Below are 15016 nucleotides of genomic sequence, written 5' to 3'. Positions count from 1 at the left end.
CGGCCACAAGACTTTTGGACAGTACTGTTAGTATTGATTTAAATGCAGTGGACGCACTTGCTTTTGAGCCACACACTTTTTTTGTATTTGTGCTTTAGGAGGTGCCAGAATGTTTGCTGAAGGTTCCTGGTGTGTTTTGTACCACAGAGATTCAAACTGAATCTACCTTCAAAGGGAAGGTAATAACACATTTCTCACACTTGAAGTCCTGGAGTTATTTTGAAACAACGTGACATTGAGCAGCACAATTTTGTTGTGAGAAACATTTAATAAAACTAAACTTTAAAAAAGCGATTAAATTGAGAGATTGTGTGTTGCATTAAATATTACCCATGCAAATACAAATCACTGAAATTAATGCAGATGTCCATAATACATTTATATGTAAAACAGCGTGCACCACTCCGATGTAATTATCCTCGATTGTTTTGCCCTTGCTTTGTCGCTGTTGCGGTGCTGCTTGCTTCTGTGTACATCTGTGAGCAGGCCAGGAGTCTCCAGGGCTTCTGGTCAGAGCTGCAGTGGAACACAGAGAGGACAAAATATCTTGATGCCGATCCCAACCCCCGATACAGAACCTCACACATGCAGGCCGACTGGGACAAAATGGTGAGTGTGGGTGTATGTGCATGTCAAAACATCCCATGTATTGATTGACCGTTAATCACCCATGTATCTGTATGTATATGAAATGCATCTGATCTCTGGTAACTGTTGATGTGGGGGTGGGAACGCATGTGAGAAAATGTGTATGTCCTTGTCAAAATACCGGTGGGGTATTTTGTGAAACAATGGAAGCGTATTTTCAGCGTCTCTCATGATGGGTGTTTGTTTCAGAGGTCCGAGAGGAGACCCTCCAGCCAGCTGAATCACATAGAGGAGAACACAAAGAAGTAGGTCTGCCTCCCACATGAGATTTGTTAAGAAATATGCTGCAGACTCACAGTCCTGAAACGAGAGGAGGGGGGCGAATGCACCTCTGCATTATGTTCCAGTGTTTTTAACAATGAGTTTTGAAATTAGGCACAGTTTTCTCTAATGAGCCGCTCCCAGGTCAACATTTTACAGCAGTTTCACCGGTGGTTTCATTGTAATGAATGTTTTTCAGCACCGTGCCCTTAGTTTTCACAAGCATAGGCTGATTGGCCTGATGGGGTAGCTGTTATTGGTTGTTAAAATCCAGTTTGAAATTGTCTCAAATTATAGCACTTGTCACAGCAGCTGCAAAACTGGCACACAGCTCCAGGTTATTGCCAAAAAAACAAAAAAACTTTGAAATGCGCTCATTTTTCAAGGATGTGGCTGGTATAATTGCTTATTCGACCCGAACAAACAATGTTTATTTAGGTCCCTATCAATGCTCAGTGCCAGTTAGCTCTAAGCCCACTTGTTCCAATCAAACACAACCCCTAAAGACTGCTCTCTTATCAGATCGCTGGCCTAATTTATTAAAGACTTAAACAATTTATAGTCCCACAAATGTATCCCACTTAAATAGGACAAGCAGTCTGTGCTAAGCCTTTTCTGCCAGAGTTGTGCTCTCACCCAGCATCTTTTTCCATGACAAGATCCCTGCATCGACAACCCGTTGTTTTAACAACAACATGAAAGCAGATAACTTGCCTGTAAAAGTATCTCACTGATCTACTCACTTAACATTAACATATGGGAAAGCTTAAGTCTTCCTTTGTTTAAAAAGGTACAACAAACATTGTACTTCCAACTTCTGGAATACTTTGCCAGATTATGAAAACCTTCCTGTTTTATGATGCATGCCTGGTTGGTTTTCTATATTTATATTCACAGAGTGTTTACCTGTATCAGCCTGTTTACATATTATGTTTTATTGGAAATTCACAGTTTCTAATTATTGTTGATGGTGCTTAATCTCTCGTCCATAAAAGAGAAGAAGTAAAATAGAACAACAAATCCGATCGTGAATGAGTTGGGACACTGAGTAAAATGTAAATAAAAACAGGATGCAATGATTTCCAAATTATTCACAGTAGAACATAGAAAACATACCAAAATGTACAAATTAAAAAAAGAAACCACAAATTTGATGGCAGGAACAGGCCCATGTTTACCACTCTGTAGCATCCCCTCTTTTAACAACAGCCTGTAAACATCTGAGAGCTGAGAGGACCAGCTGCTCGACTTTTAGGAGAGGAATGTTATCCCATTTTTTCTGATAGAGGATTCTAGCTGCTCAACAGTCCTGGGTGTTCTTTATCACATTTATGAGCTGGTGAAACTATTACTAGTAAACCATGCTGTTGTAGTATGTTGTAGTTTAACATTGTCTTGCTGAAACATACAAGGGCTTCCCTGAAAAAAGCATTAACTGGATGGGAGCATATGTGACTATAATACATGTATATACATTTCACCATCATGGTGCATTTCCAGATGTGCAAGCTGCCAATTCTATATCACTATTATACCCCATGAGAGGTTCAGGGTTTTGAACTGAGATTCAGGCGTTTGAACTGAGGGCTGAAAACAAGCTGGATGGTCCTTCTCTGCTTGATTGCTGAGGACGAATTAAATTTCGATTTGTCCGACCTCAAATCAGTTTACCAGTTTGCCTCAGTTCATTTTAAATGAGCTTCGGCCCCAAGATGACAACAGAGTTTCTGGATCATGCTCAAGTATGGCTTCTTCTTTGCATGATAGAGCTTTAACCTGCATCTGGCTCGTACAGAGATTTCTACAGATTCTCTGAATCTTAATATTTATGCATTGTAGCTAATGAGATACTCGAAGGTTTTTGCAATTTTACATTAAATAACGCTATTCTGAAATTGCTCCATAAGATGTAAACACGGGTTTTTGCTGATAGGTGAAGCTCTGCCTATCTTCACTTCTGATAAACTCTGCCTCTCTAAGATGCTCTTGTTATACCCAATCATCTGACTGACTTCGTCCAGTTGACCTAATTAGCTGCAAAATGTTCTTGCAACTGACTCTTTTTAGTACCACATTTGACATTCTCAGTTTAACAATTTGATATATTTCCCGTGTGCTCTTGTGAACAACATATGGGTTTGTGAGATTTGCAAATCACTGCATTCTGTTTTTATTTGCAGTTTACACAATGTCCCAACATTTTCTGAACTAGGGTTGTATCTGATTTTCCTTTCGTAACTTTTAGGACCCCTTGGGAGCCTCTTCTCAGAATTTGATGTGAGAAGTTTAGTTGCTATAATCCAAGTCAGAGTAAACTAGAAAACCCCAGGGCTGTATTTCAGTATGGAATAACAAACCTGATAGATTCACTTTCAAAGTTAAAGCATTAAAAACACAAAAGTTGGCAGAACATCCTAACTTAGCTTATCGTTTTTAGATGATATGTCTATTTGGTGGTTAAGCTGTTGATATACAAGCTGGTGCAAAGTTTACACTCAGCTTTTTGGCTCTTGTGATTTAACAAAATCGAATCACACTGTTGACTTTGTTACACAGGCTCAATTAGTTTAGCCGACGTCTATTCTGTTTTCCTACTGCCAAAACTAATGAATCAGTTCAGAGGGTTACTGATGTGGTGCTTTTTTTCTATGTGAAAGTAACACCAGTAATAGTGTGATTGATACGGTTCTGAGACAGCTGTAGAAAACATTTAGTTGACCGATCATAATGTCCAGCCTACTAATCAACCTCTCTTCGAACTTCGAGCTTCGAACTTCAAGCACACAGCATCCAAGCTTTTGAGTTATTTTTGGCACAAATGTAACCACTTAGCAGGAATAAAAGAAGTCTGCATAGCCGAAAAGTGAAATCATAACTACAGCCCTTTACCATTTGATGATGACTGACTTGATGATGGACACATACCTGCATGCACCATAGTTTAAAAGCCTGCTCTGTTTGTTTCCGAGAGCCAACCAAACACCTTTCTGGTTTATAATTAGCATCCTCCAGGCAAAACTCTGGAACCTGCTTACAAACTTTTTGCTTTCATAGTTTTTGCTGCACGCTGCAGCAAATGTAGAATTATACTGCCTCCTCAGCTTACAGCTTAAAATGTAAGACTCTTATTATAATGCTGGCTTGAGGGATTGTTTTCACACAAAGCTTTGCTTCTTATTTTATAGAGTTCTATCAATGGTGGACACCTGGAGTCTTGGTAAGATGGCATAAGCACACTGATGTGGCACACAGACACACAACACACACAAGTACACAGACATACTGTAGCATGAACATAATAAATACTCAAACTTAGACTTGTAATGTAACTCTATACTGTGTGTTAATATATTTGGGCTTGTGTATTCTTATGAGGCTCTATTCTTCACGCTCACTGGAGTGTGTGGCTAAACAAAACTACCTCACTAATTTATCTTGGAATGAGACAGAGATGAAGGAGAAAGGAGGCAGAAAAGCAAAGAAAGAAAGAAAAAGAAAAGCCAAGAGAAAGAATGCTTTACGCGGTTACATAACGCTGAGGAGCTTGGTACTTGCATATCCCGCTCACTCCCTTATTTTCTTTCCCTTTTCACGTGTCTCTCATATGCAGTATGACGCACGTAGCTCCAGTGCAGCTGTTACCTGTCAGACACAACACAGGACATTCCCCACACAAAAATACACACACGCATGATCTCATGCCCACATCCTCCCTCAGATTGATTTTAAAAACATACATATGATTGCATTCCTGTTTTAACTTGTAAATAATAGCATACTTGTAAGAAGCTAATTTCACTGTAAATAGTTTATGATTTGGTGTTTTATTAAATTTGTTATGTGGGCGATCATGACTGCTGGATTTTGTTGCATTGCTAGAAGACGTTTTAAACTTTGTAATTTTATTGCATTGAATTAGTGATGCAGATTTATGCTCACAGATACTATTTTCCAGTTTACCTCTCTTTATCTGATTCATGCTAAAGTGTGGTTTAAGGGATGGCAGTGTTGATCTGGCTGGACTCTTACAGTTTCCTTGTGAGCAGGGATGTCATGATATCAAATATTTATAGATATTAAATACACACATATGATAATATGTGGCTCATTTTTCCAAACTTTCTATCAGTATTAAAATATTATAATTTTAAAAAATTATTTTTGGCCATGATAGTCAAGAAGTGAAAATTGAACACCATGTGGGTCGGGTCGTGATTCCTTTTTCATACAGGGCCAGGTGGATTTGGATTTTTTTCCTTTAATAAATGAAATCATCATTTAAAATTGGCATTTTATATTTAATCAAGTTATATTAAAATTTGATGATCTCAAAGAAAATACAAAATAATGTACTGAGATCACTAACTGATGCAAAACCAAAGAGACTAAATTCAAACGACTCTTCACGTATTTATTTTTCATTGTCAGTATTGTTGATGATTATGTCAGCAGTATAGTTTATTATGGGACCCCATCTAAACCATCCATTCATCCACTTATTCAATTCAGGGTCACGGCCTACATGTAAAACAGCTGATTGCTTTGAACTGATAAAAGGCGTACATTGAACCTGGCAGCACAGTCTGCAGGTTCGCTGTGCGTTGCAAGCACTTTTTTTCATATCTGTAAAAAACATTTTTTGCTGTAACATCAAAAAGTTCACTTCTTGCATGTGTGAAAGGGATCAAAAGATGTGTGTATTTGTGTATGCACGCATGTAATAATTCATCTAAAGCTGCAGTGTGGTCCACTTTTGTGAGATTGACATAAAACAACTTCACCATGCCAAAATACTCTCGCACTCTCTCACACACACACACACACACACACACACACACACACACACACACACACACACACACACGCACACGCACACACACACGGCGGGACTGCAGCTTCGTAACCCCCAAAGGTTTGGGATTTATTTTTAAAGCAAAAAATGCTCAAAAAGAATCTATTAATATCTTATATTCAGCTTCTTTTTTATTTTAAATTTAAAAGCCATAAAGAAATCAGACTTTTTGGTTTCTTACATTTCTACTGATGGCTTGTTTAATGATGTTCCAGGACTCACATACGTGCCTACCTGCGCTTGATTAATTTGGCATAGCTTCAGCATCAAAGCTATCTTCAAACGCCCCTTTTATGCACACACTTTTCACTATTGCCTGCTCTCTTCTAGATAAGAAGCTGGTGCCGCTTTTCCAGGAGGAGGATCATCAACAGAGGGCACTCATAGGCCTGGTGAGTGAGCGCTCAATAGCTGCATCTTGGCAGACACACAAATAAAGTGGACTTCATGTCCAGAAGCATGTTTCATTTATTTTTGGCTGGGGAGTTTCAGTTACTACCAAAAAAAAGCTTAATGTTACTACGCAGACAGTGATGTTTAAAAAAGTGTGTCTCCAAATTTGAGGAAACAGTTCGGGGAGATCCGTTTTCCTTAGTTCTTTCTTCATGATCTTTTTATGAGGTTTTAGGAGTGTATTTCTAAAATCAATTAAGACCACACTGTTAAACCACCGCCATCAGGCTGAACCACTTATACAAGGGAGGAGTGATCCATGCTTTCCTGTTGTTTGCACTAAATCCTTGCAGAAGAACTCGAGGCTCATCAGATCAGAAAACCTTTTTACAGTCATTGCCCAATTTTGGCGAGCCTGTGCAAATTATAACCTAAATTTCCTGTTCTTAGACGACACTGGTGTGGTCTTCTGCTGCTGTAGCCCATCTGCTTCAAGGCTTGACTTGTTGTCCATTAAGATGTGCTCTTCTGCATGTCTTGATTACTTAACTGAGTTATTGGTTATTTTGAGGTCAAAGAAGTCTGGTCATTCTTCCCTGACCTCTAGTATCAACAAGGCATTTTCACCTAGAGAACTGCTGCTTTTTGTTTTGGGACCTTTTCTGTAAACCCAAGAGATGGTCCCAGTAGGTCCATCTCTTGGGTTTACAGTGACTTTAAGTGACAGTGGGATTAGCCTTTCCTCCTTGTCCTCCGTGTCCTTGTTTTCAGGAACTTTCAAGCCTGATTCTAATAGGACACAAATACAGCATTAGGGTCCTGCCTGTGAGCAAATCCTTGCAGACAGGAGGAAAGGTTACGTGTAGTCTTTAAAAATTGCATACATATATATATTTTTTGATGGGCTGTTCAGATGTGTAATAGATGTGTTATCTCCCTGCCAACACTAACTATACTGGTGTATAGTAAAAACAAGTTGATTGTAAAATGCATGTGAAAGTCTCAGATTGTTTATTTCCCACAGCTTAACATCTCCTTGTAGTATTTTTTTTTTCCTACACTGCTGGTTGACATACAGGCCACCAAAAATCCATAGTGAAATGCTGACAACCGATTATTCTCCTCCATAGTCATCTTTAAGGTGAAGTTCCCGTTCTGCTTCAGATGAGTCAACACTTTAAAAAAGGGCCATCTTAAGGTCCCTGTCCTGCATTTTTTTTTCCCACAGTACATCGTTTGATGGACAATTTCATATCCCCTAGTTTTCCCTGTGCTCAGCATAGTTTCCAAAGAGCAGATAGCTTCAATTTAATGGAGTTTTGTAGAGATGCAAGCAGTCTTTTAGCTATTCTTAGAATGACCCAGTCTTGCTATCTTCCTCTCTTTTGCCCTCCATCTCTTCTTCCATTTTCACATTTTTTAGCTCAACATCTCTTTCTTTTTCTTTCCATTCACTCTTTTCGTTTCTGCTCACCCTTTTCCTTTCCTTTCCTTTCCTTTCCTTTCCTTTCCTTTCCTTTCCTTTCCTTTCCTTTCCTTTCCTTTCCTTTCCTTTCCATGCTTAAATCAATTTCATAACATAGTTGAGGGAAGCATTTGAGGTGAACTCATTTTGACCCTGCTGAGTGCACTGCAAAGTATGCTTAAAACACACAAAGTTTCACTTGATGGTGCACACACACACACACACACACACACACACACACACACACACACACACACACACACACACACACACACACACACACACATGCACAGAAGTTAATTTGTGTATTTTTTTTTGCATCCCAGACAGTTGACAAGCTTCGAGAGCACCTCAGCAGACACCTTCCTCGGCTGGGGAAGAAAAAGATTGACTCGCTGGTTGTCAACTATGTAGCCAAACTGGTTGGTACACATTGTGTGTGTGTGTGTGTGTGTGTGCGTGTGTTTGTGTGTGAGAGAGGTCCAGGAGCTCTGTATATCCTTTTTGAACTATTTTTTTAAAGATTCGTCATTCTTCTTATTTCATAATTTTAATCTTTTTCAGGTGATGTTTTGTCACACTCACAGCAAAGATTACACAGTGTATAAGTCAGAAAATTGTCACTATAACTAAATATTTGACTATCCATTTTAGAAAACCGCTCTAGAATCTGTCAGGTCGCACTTACAGTCCTCTCAGCAGCCATCAGTTCTCTCTAAAGACCCCCTTGCTAAATCCATAAATCCACTCTTTTCTTTTGTTTCATGTATCCACCAAGGGGCAAATTGCAGCCAGTATGTTCCAGGAAGAAGTTGAGGGGTGACTAAATTTTTGCTCTGGTGTTTCTTTGTGCACTGCAGACACCTGTTGATTTTTGGAGTTACATGAAACCACTGATGGGACTTTCTATTGTGTCTGATGTGTGTTTTTAAAGACATTGAACCATATCAAGAGATCAGCGCTCAACAGGCACTGATGGAAAAACTGCTTTGAACTAGCTTTACAAAATACCATTTGCTTCCCACTGGAAGTAGCTGAAATGCTTCTAGTGTTAGAAATATAGTTCAGAGGAGTAAAGCTACTAAAAAAGCCACTTTACTAGAAAGTCATCATTTATTTTGCAGATCAGTAGTCACATTTTTAAATGTGACATGTCAGCAAAATACATCTGTCAGCTGATTTCATTAGAAAAAGTACCAGATTCTTAAAAGGTCTTAAAAACACAATAATAACAGTTCAAACTAGACTCTGCAGTTTCTGAAGTAATTGCAGTGTAATTGTTGCTACTGCCGGACGTTGTCTGTTGTGGGGTTTGGTATGTTTTGTAACTGAGATCTTCTATGAAGAAAACTGTTAGTTACTGTAAAAAGTTAAATATAGTAGCAAGTATAGTAGTAAATATAGAATAGTAGGTACTTCTAAAATAAAAAACCCCAATTTAAATAGTAGTCTTTTATTATTTAAAAAAGCATACTATTATACTGTTGTTTGGCAACCATAAGGCACGCTGATAAACTGATATCAACTGAAAATCAGATATTTTATTTTGAAAATCTGATTTTTGCAGAATGTGTTAATTTTGTAATGCTTCTTCTAAAACAACTTCTAAGCAGCAAATAAATAACTTGAGGCTTTTATTTTGAAAATGTCACTGCATTGAAAACAAAAAAATCCAAAAATCACTATTTATTTATTATGCATTCTTTTTTATTCATTATCACTAAACCCCAGTGATCGCTCTCCTGGTATTCTGGGGAAAAAAAGGTGATTTCAGTAAAACCTCTCAAATTTGGCATAACAACAAGTTTCCATGGTCTTTTTCTTTGCAACCAGGAAAAATAGACTTACATATAACTGATACTTCTGAAATAGTATGAACAACTTCTTTTGACATAATGGCAATAATCAGTATTACTGGGAAATTTATCCATGATGAAGTCGTCACTGTGAGCACTGAGCAAACCTGCGGGGGTAGCTGCTGGATAATTGCATTGCCTGGGATCATGATAGAAAAAATGGGCTTGTCAAAGTGAGCGCTATTAGAGTAGAAATGGAAGCTGGAAAAATAATTAGAACATAACATTTTATTTTATATAGTTATTTTATTTAGTAAAATAACTAAATAAATTACTATACAAATGCCAGCATTTTTTCTTATAATGGAGTATATATTCAATTTAACCATTTGATGTGTTTTTATGTTCTACTGGGAATAGAATAGGGGTTTAGAAGAGTTTTAGAACATTTTCCCCATTTTTACTGTGACTTGCTACACAAAGCACAAACAAAATTTTCATTAAAATGTTCAGCTCGTGCAGATAGGATCTGCACATCCAAGTGGAAAGACTTTCTCAACCTCTGTTTCAGTATCAAATAGAGGTTCTCGGCTCTGTAAAGTCAGTTTTTAGTATTCCTGGGGGGTGAGTCCCTTCACAGTTAGGAACCCCTTGAAAGCAGACATACGGCATATATCAACACAACAGTGTTAAATCAGGCCAAGGGTAAGGCGGGAATTGAATAGAAAGCAGGATGCATTATGTTTTGGGACATTGCATTGTGGAATTGCAAATGACAGAGTAAAAAAAAAGAAGAGCAGAGAAATCCTCTCTGTTCATCTGCTCACAGTTGGATCTGTCAGTGGCTCAGCTTGGTACGGCAGGCTCGTGAGCTTTAACCTGCGCCTTTGGACTGAAAATGATTTTTTAAATAATTATTTATTTTCTTTGGTTGCGTGAAAGTGAAAATTTGGATGACGGACTTATTTAAAAGAAGCTCAAACACCTATGAGAAACAGGGGGCCACATTTGACTTTAAGCTCACTAACTCTTGGGCAGACTGACTCACATCAAGCTGACTCATGCAGAAAAACTCAGGGTGGTACTACAAAACAGAACATCTCCCCTTCTTGTTGGTGCTTATTGAGACTAATGGTTGCATTGACACAGGGGAAAAGTTGGCGGTGAAAAAGATTACAGCTTTTAAGAGCCGGGGAACTTCTGTTATGATAGATTACAGCTCGGCAGTACATTATTGTCATAGTTATTTATTTCCTGTCCCCGTTGCCACAGACAACGGAGATGCATTCCTTTTTATAACACAGCCAATGTCAAGGCAAAGAACAACCTCGCTAATAGCCGAATATGAATTGCTAAAAAAAAAAAGTATTGCAACTAATAGGGTGGAATATACTTACTATGCAGTAGAAAAGTTGCTCTCTACCCAAGGTTACTAAACTTTTTGCTAACAGGAGACCCACACGGGTAAATCCAGCTTCCTGTCTGGGCTGAGGTTCATTAAGACAAATTGGCGACTTTATAAATTGGAGCAGAAGGCCACAGAGGGATAACTGTGTTTGTGTGTGCCTTTAAATCACTTGATTGCCTTTTGTTTGACCATTTTCTCCACAAAAACGCTGCTCCTGCATCCTGCATACTGCATCAGCAAGGAGCTGCTTAAGCTTCTAGGAATTTGTTTTGTTTGAAAGGTTGACAACCGATTACAGTTTCTAATTTTTGCAGAAAAATACTTTAAAAGGCGTGATGAATGCAATGGTCTTTTGGGGCATTCCTTTCCTAATTTGTGCTTACAGTGCTGACAAAATGGGCTTTAAGAAAATTCAAAAGGAAACGGAGAGGAAACAAGAGAAAAATAACAATATGGATTTAAAAGAAATTAAAGATAATAAAGAAATAAATCCCCAAACAAGAAGCACTCTGAGAGCTCAGCCCTCCACCAAAGCAGCTCACTCCCTGAGCAGTATTTACTTTAAAGCAGATAATATTGTATTTTTATATGTTCATTTTGTTTTCTTTGTTCTTTTTAAATGATCTTTAATAAGGGTAGCATGACAGATGTTTACTTTAATTACACAAACATTATGTAGGAGTAGATAATAGGTATTATTCATAAATAATGTGGACATGAATAACTGGAGCTTATCATATAATTTCTAACTAACTAGGCAGCATGAAAGAAAGGCAGATGCGAAATGTAAAAGTGAGGTCAAAGGTCAATCATGACCTCATATTTGGATGCAAACTATAATGTGATATTTAGAATCCTTATACACCAGTGTTGTTTCCAAAATGTTGCCCCTACAAACAAAGGCAGTAGAATTTATAAGAACAGTTTTAAAGATAAAAGACATTTTCTGAAGAGTTGACCTTATTTGACCTTGAAGAAGAGGTCAGAGGTCAAAAGTAATGTGATACTTAGAATCCACATATATCGTTCCTTTTATGTCTCCATATTGTCAAACAATGGCAGTAAGACACAGTTTTATATAGCTGTATATGGTGATATTACCATTTTGGCCTTTACATCAATCTATTGACATTGAAGGAGAGGTTAGAGGTCAAATGTGACATATTATTTTAAATCTGTATAGATATATGTTGACAATACACACCACATTTGTAAGGCTTTTTGTCAATTTTCAACCAATAAATCATTAAGTTGACCTTGAAGACCTTGGTGGATGTAAGCCAATTTTTAATGGCTTGTTAAAGTGACCTCACTCTACACCCCTGCAACTTTAAATCAGAATTCATTCAAAACTTTTAAATCCACTATGGAAACTAGAAAAAAACACCTGAAGAGATAAAAAAAATTAATAGTTTTCCTTTGTCATAGTTTCCATTTAAAATTGTTATCATCCCTAGTGGGGTTTCATTTTTTTCATGGCTTTTAAAGATACAGGGTTTGGGGGCGATTTATGGTGTTATTTAGCACAGACGGTGCAGTGGTAAGTTTAACATTATTTAAAACTTAATAAAGCATCGTCAAGAAGTGGGGGAAGAAGCCCAGAGGAGCTTATTATTATGTTTATCCTGAACACCTTTTTGACTTTTGGGCTAGTCTGTTACATAAGTGCAGCTAATTCCCACCCTGAGGTGAGTGGAGGATGTTGGCTGCTGGCATGGAGCGGCTGGCGGAAGGTTTCCAACTGGTGTCCAGGATATGGATGAGGCAGATCGTTTTTCCTGTTATTGTACCAGAAGTGGGAGAGTGGTCACCTGTGGAAAGAAGCCCGTGGATCTTTCAGCACGGGCCGACACGTTGAGGACGGGTCGAGTCCGTTCATATGATCCCAAGCGTGTGGCGAAATAATATGGGCGAGTGTGAAGCATATGTTCACATCCTGGTGCACCGGGGTTGCACTTGTTTACTCGCGATGAAAATGGGAAGTAGGAAAGAAAAGGGAGAAGTGAGGAAACTGATCATAGGACAAATGTAAATTTCCATGAAGCGAACATCACTGTCATCACAGCAGAAAAACATGTCGAAACTGTTTTCAGATAAAATGCCCTGCTTTGTGCAAAAGTTTCCAGGCTCGCAAGTCATCCGAGTTTCATTTCATTTGAATCTAATCGGGCATATGCGGCTCAAGTGCTAAGGTGTGTATCTGTGTGTGTTTGTGTGTTTAGTTGGAGCTCATCAGACACATGCTGGAGTCAGTCTGGCTGAAGTACAAACTCGGCCCCCGTGTTTTGTGCTTGTGAGTACAAATCAGTCATGTTTCCAACTAATGTAATGTAAAGTGCAGACTGAAGGTGTGCAATCATCTCAAGGTATGTGTGCACCATCATTCCCCGCCACGTGTGTGCCCACATGTGTGAATTTGTGTTAACCTCTCATCACATGTGTTCTCACCTTATGTAACGTTCTTATCTGAATTTTCTGTGTGTGTGTGTGTGTGTGTGTGTGTGTGTGTGTGTGTGTGTGTGTGTGTGTATGCGTTCCAGGACGCAGCAGGGCAGTCCGGCAGAGTGGTCCGTCTTTCACTTCATGTTACGGATCCTGGAATCCACCCGGAGTCTCTGCCTGCCTCTCCCACCCGGTATCACACACTTTTAAACTAGCTGTTATAATCCGGTCTGCCTCTGCCTCAGCCAGCATAACAATGTGTGTGTTTTTCCTCTGCGCTAATGTAACCAAAAATATGTTAAACACTTAACAATATGCAGACATGAGTAAGAAAGTGTGAATACATTTTAATCATTTGGACGAATTTTCTGGAGCCTAAGCACCAGCGAATGCTTTCTGCGCTGGGATCATAAACTGTAGGGGAATGGGGGAGGAGATGATGAATGCGAGACGTCAACACACCCTTAACACTGAGGCTGGAGGTTTAAATGCGTCTAAATGAAGTGAAGGTGTAACGCAGCAGGCATACTGAGCGTGTATCCCTTTGGTAAATAAAAGTAAGAAATGCACTCTGAAGCTGAGCAGTCATCTGAATGCTTTGTTCCATTTGTTTTATGCCAGGCTTTTTACAATACAATACAAAGACTGAACACATAAAACTGGTAAACATGAAAATGGGCTAAAAAGTCAGCATGCAGGAGCATTTAGGAACATAAAAAGCCGATGCCTCCTTTGTGTTTCTCCAGGCTATCACACCTTGTTTGCCGTGTTTGCTGTGCGCTGCCTCCCTCATCACACCTTTCTGCAGTACATTGACCACGGTTTCCTGCAGCTCACCGAGACCTTTGTGTCTCGCCTCATGACGGGTAGGCGCTTGCTCTCTTTTGTATTAAATGCTCAAAAGTTTCTAATTTTGCACTGATTTCGTAAAAAAGAGAAGCTATGCAGATATCCTTCTTTGAAGTCACAGGTCAGAGGAGAATGGGCAAACTGTTTTGAACTGACCCATCCAACGTGTATCAACAGTTCAGGCTGCTGATTACAGTGTAAAGATATTTTCTTGGCACAGTTAGTACCAGCTGAGCCTCATTTAAATGCCCAACCTACCTGAATATAGTTGCTGGCCATGCGCATCCCTTTATGACCCCAGTGCACCCATCTTCTTCCAGCAGGATATCATTACATGTCACAAAGCTTGAATCATCTCAAACTGGTTTCTTGAGCATAACAGTGAATTTGCTGAACTCACAGTCGCTAGAATTAGATCCAACAGATCCAACCATCAGGACAAAAAGGTCAAACCTGCTCCTAGCAAGTTGTACCTAATAAAGTGACTGTTGAGTGTAGTTAATGCATTTGAATTAGGCTCAAGTACAGTTTGCATTTAATGCTAATGTTAACAAGCTAACCTGGAAACTAACACTATAAATGTAACTTTTCATTCTTCTCAGATTGTCATACAAACTCAATTCACACAATATTGAGATGCTGTGTAAAATGCAAATAAAAACAGAATGCAATGATTTGCAAACCTCATGAAACCATATTTTGTTCACAGTGAATCACAGACAGTATTTAAACTAGAATGTTTTACTACTACATGACAAATATTAGCTCATTTTGAATCTGATGGCAGCAACACATCCCCCAAAAAAGAGCTTTTGCTGTCACAGTGCCATCCACAAATGCAGAGCAACATATGCTCCCATCCACACAACATTTATTTTAGTGAAAGCCTTGCACATTTCAGC

At 38.8% G+C, this 15016-nt stretch overlaps 1 protein-coding gene across 3 annotated transcripts in view; it reads left to right on the top strand.

Moving 5' to 3' along the window:
• The window catches only part of LOC116309828 (gamma-secretase activating protein), a 46216-nt gene that overhangs the window by 14935 nt on the left and 16265 nt on the right, over nt 1-15016 (top strand). For all 3 annotated transcript variants that reach the window (XR_005608882.1, XM_039601372.1, XM_039601373.1), the window contains 9 exons: nt 99-179; nt 487-609; nt 838-893; nt 4095-4126; nt 6092-6153; nt 7946-8041; nt 13046-13116; nt 13364-13458; nt 14012-14131. Coding sequence is in view for 2 of the 3 variants with exons in the window: in XM_039601372.1 (XP_039457306.1) it covers nt 99-179; nt 487-609; nt 838-893; nt 4095-4126; nt 6092-6153; nt 7946-8041; nt 13046-13116; nt 13364-13458; nt 14012-14131 (736 nt within the window). In the remaining variant the exon portion in view is untranslated. The remainder of the gene's footprint in view (nt 1-98; nt 180-486; nt 610-837; nt 894-4094; nt 4127-6091; nt 6154-7945; nt 8042-13045; nt 13117-13363; nt 13459-14011; nt 14132-15016) is intronic.

Source organism: Oreochromis aureus, linkage group 17, assembly GCF_013358895.1.
Source record: "Oreochromis aureus strain Israel breed Guangdong linkage group 17, ZZ_aureus, whole genome shotgun sequence".
Taxonomy (NCBI): Eukaryota; Metazoa; Chordata; class Actinopteri; order Cichliformes; family Cichlidae; genus Oreochromis; species Oreochromis aureus.
This window is presented reverse-complemented; position numbering and strand designations above follow the sequence as displayed.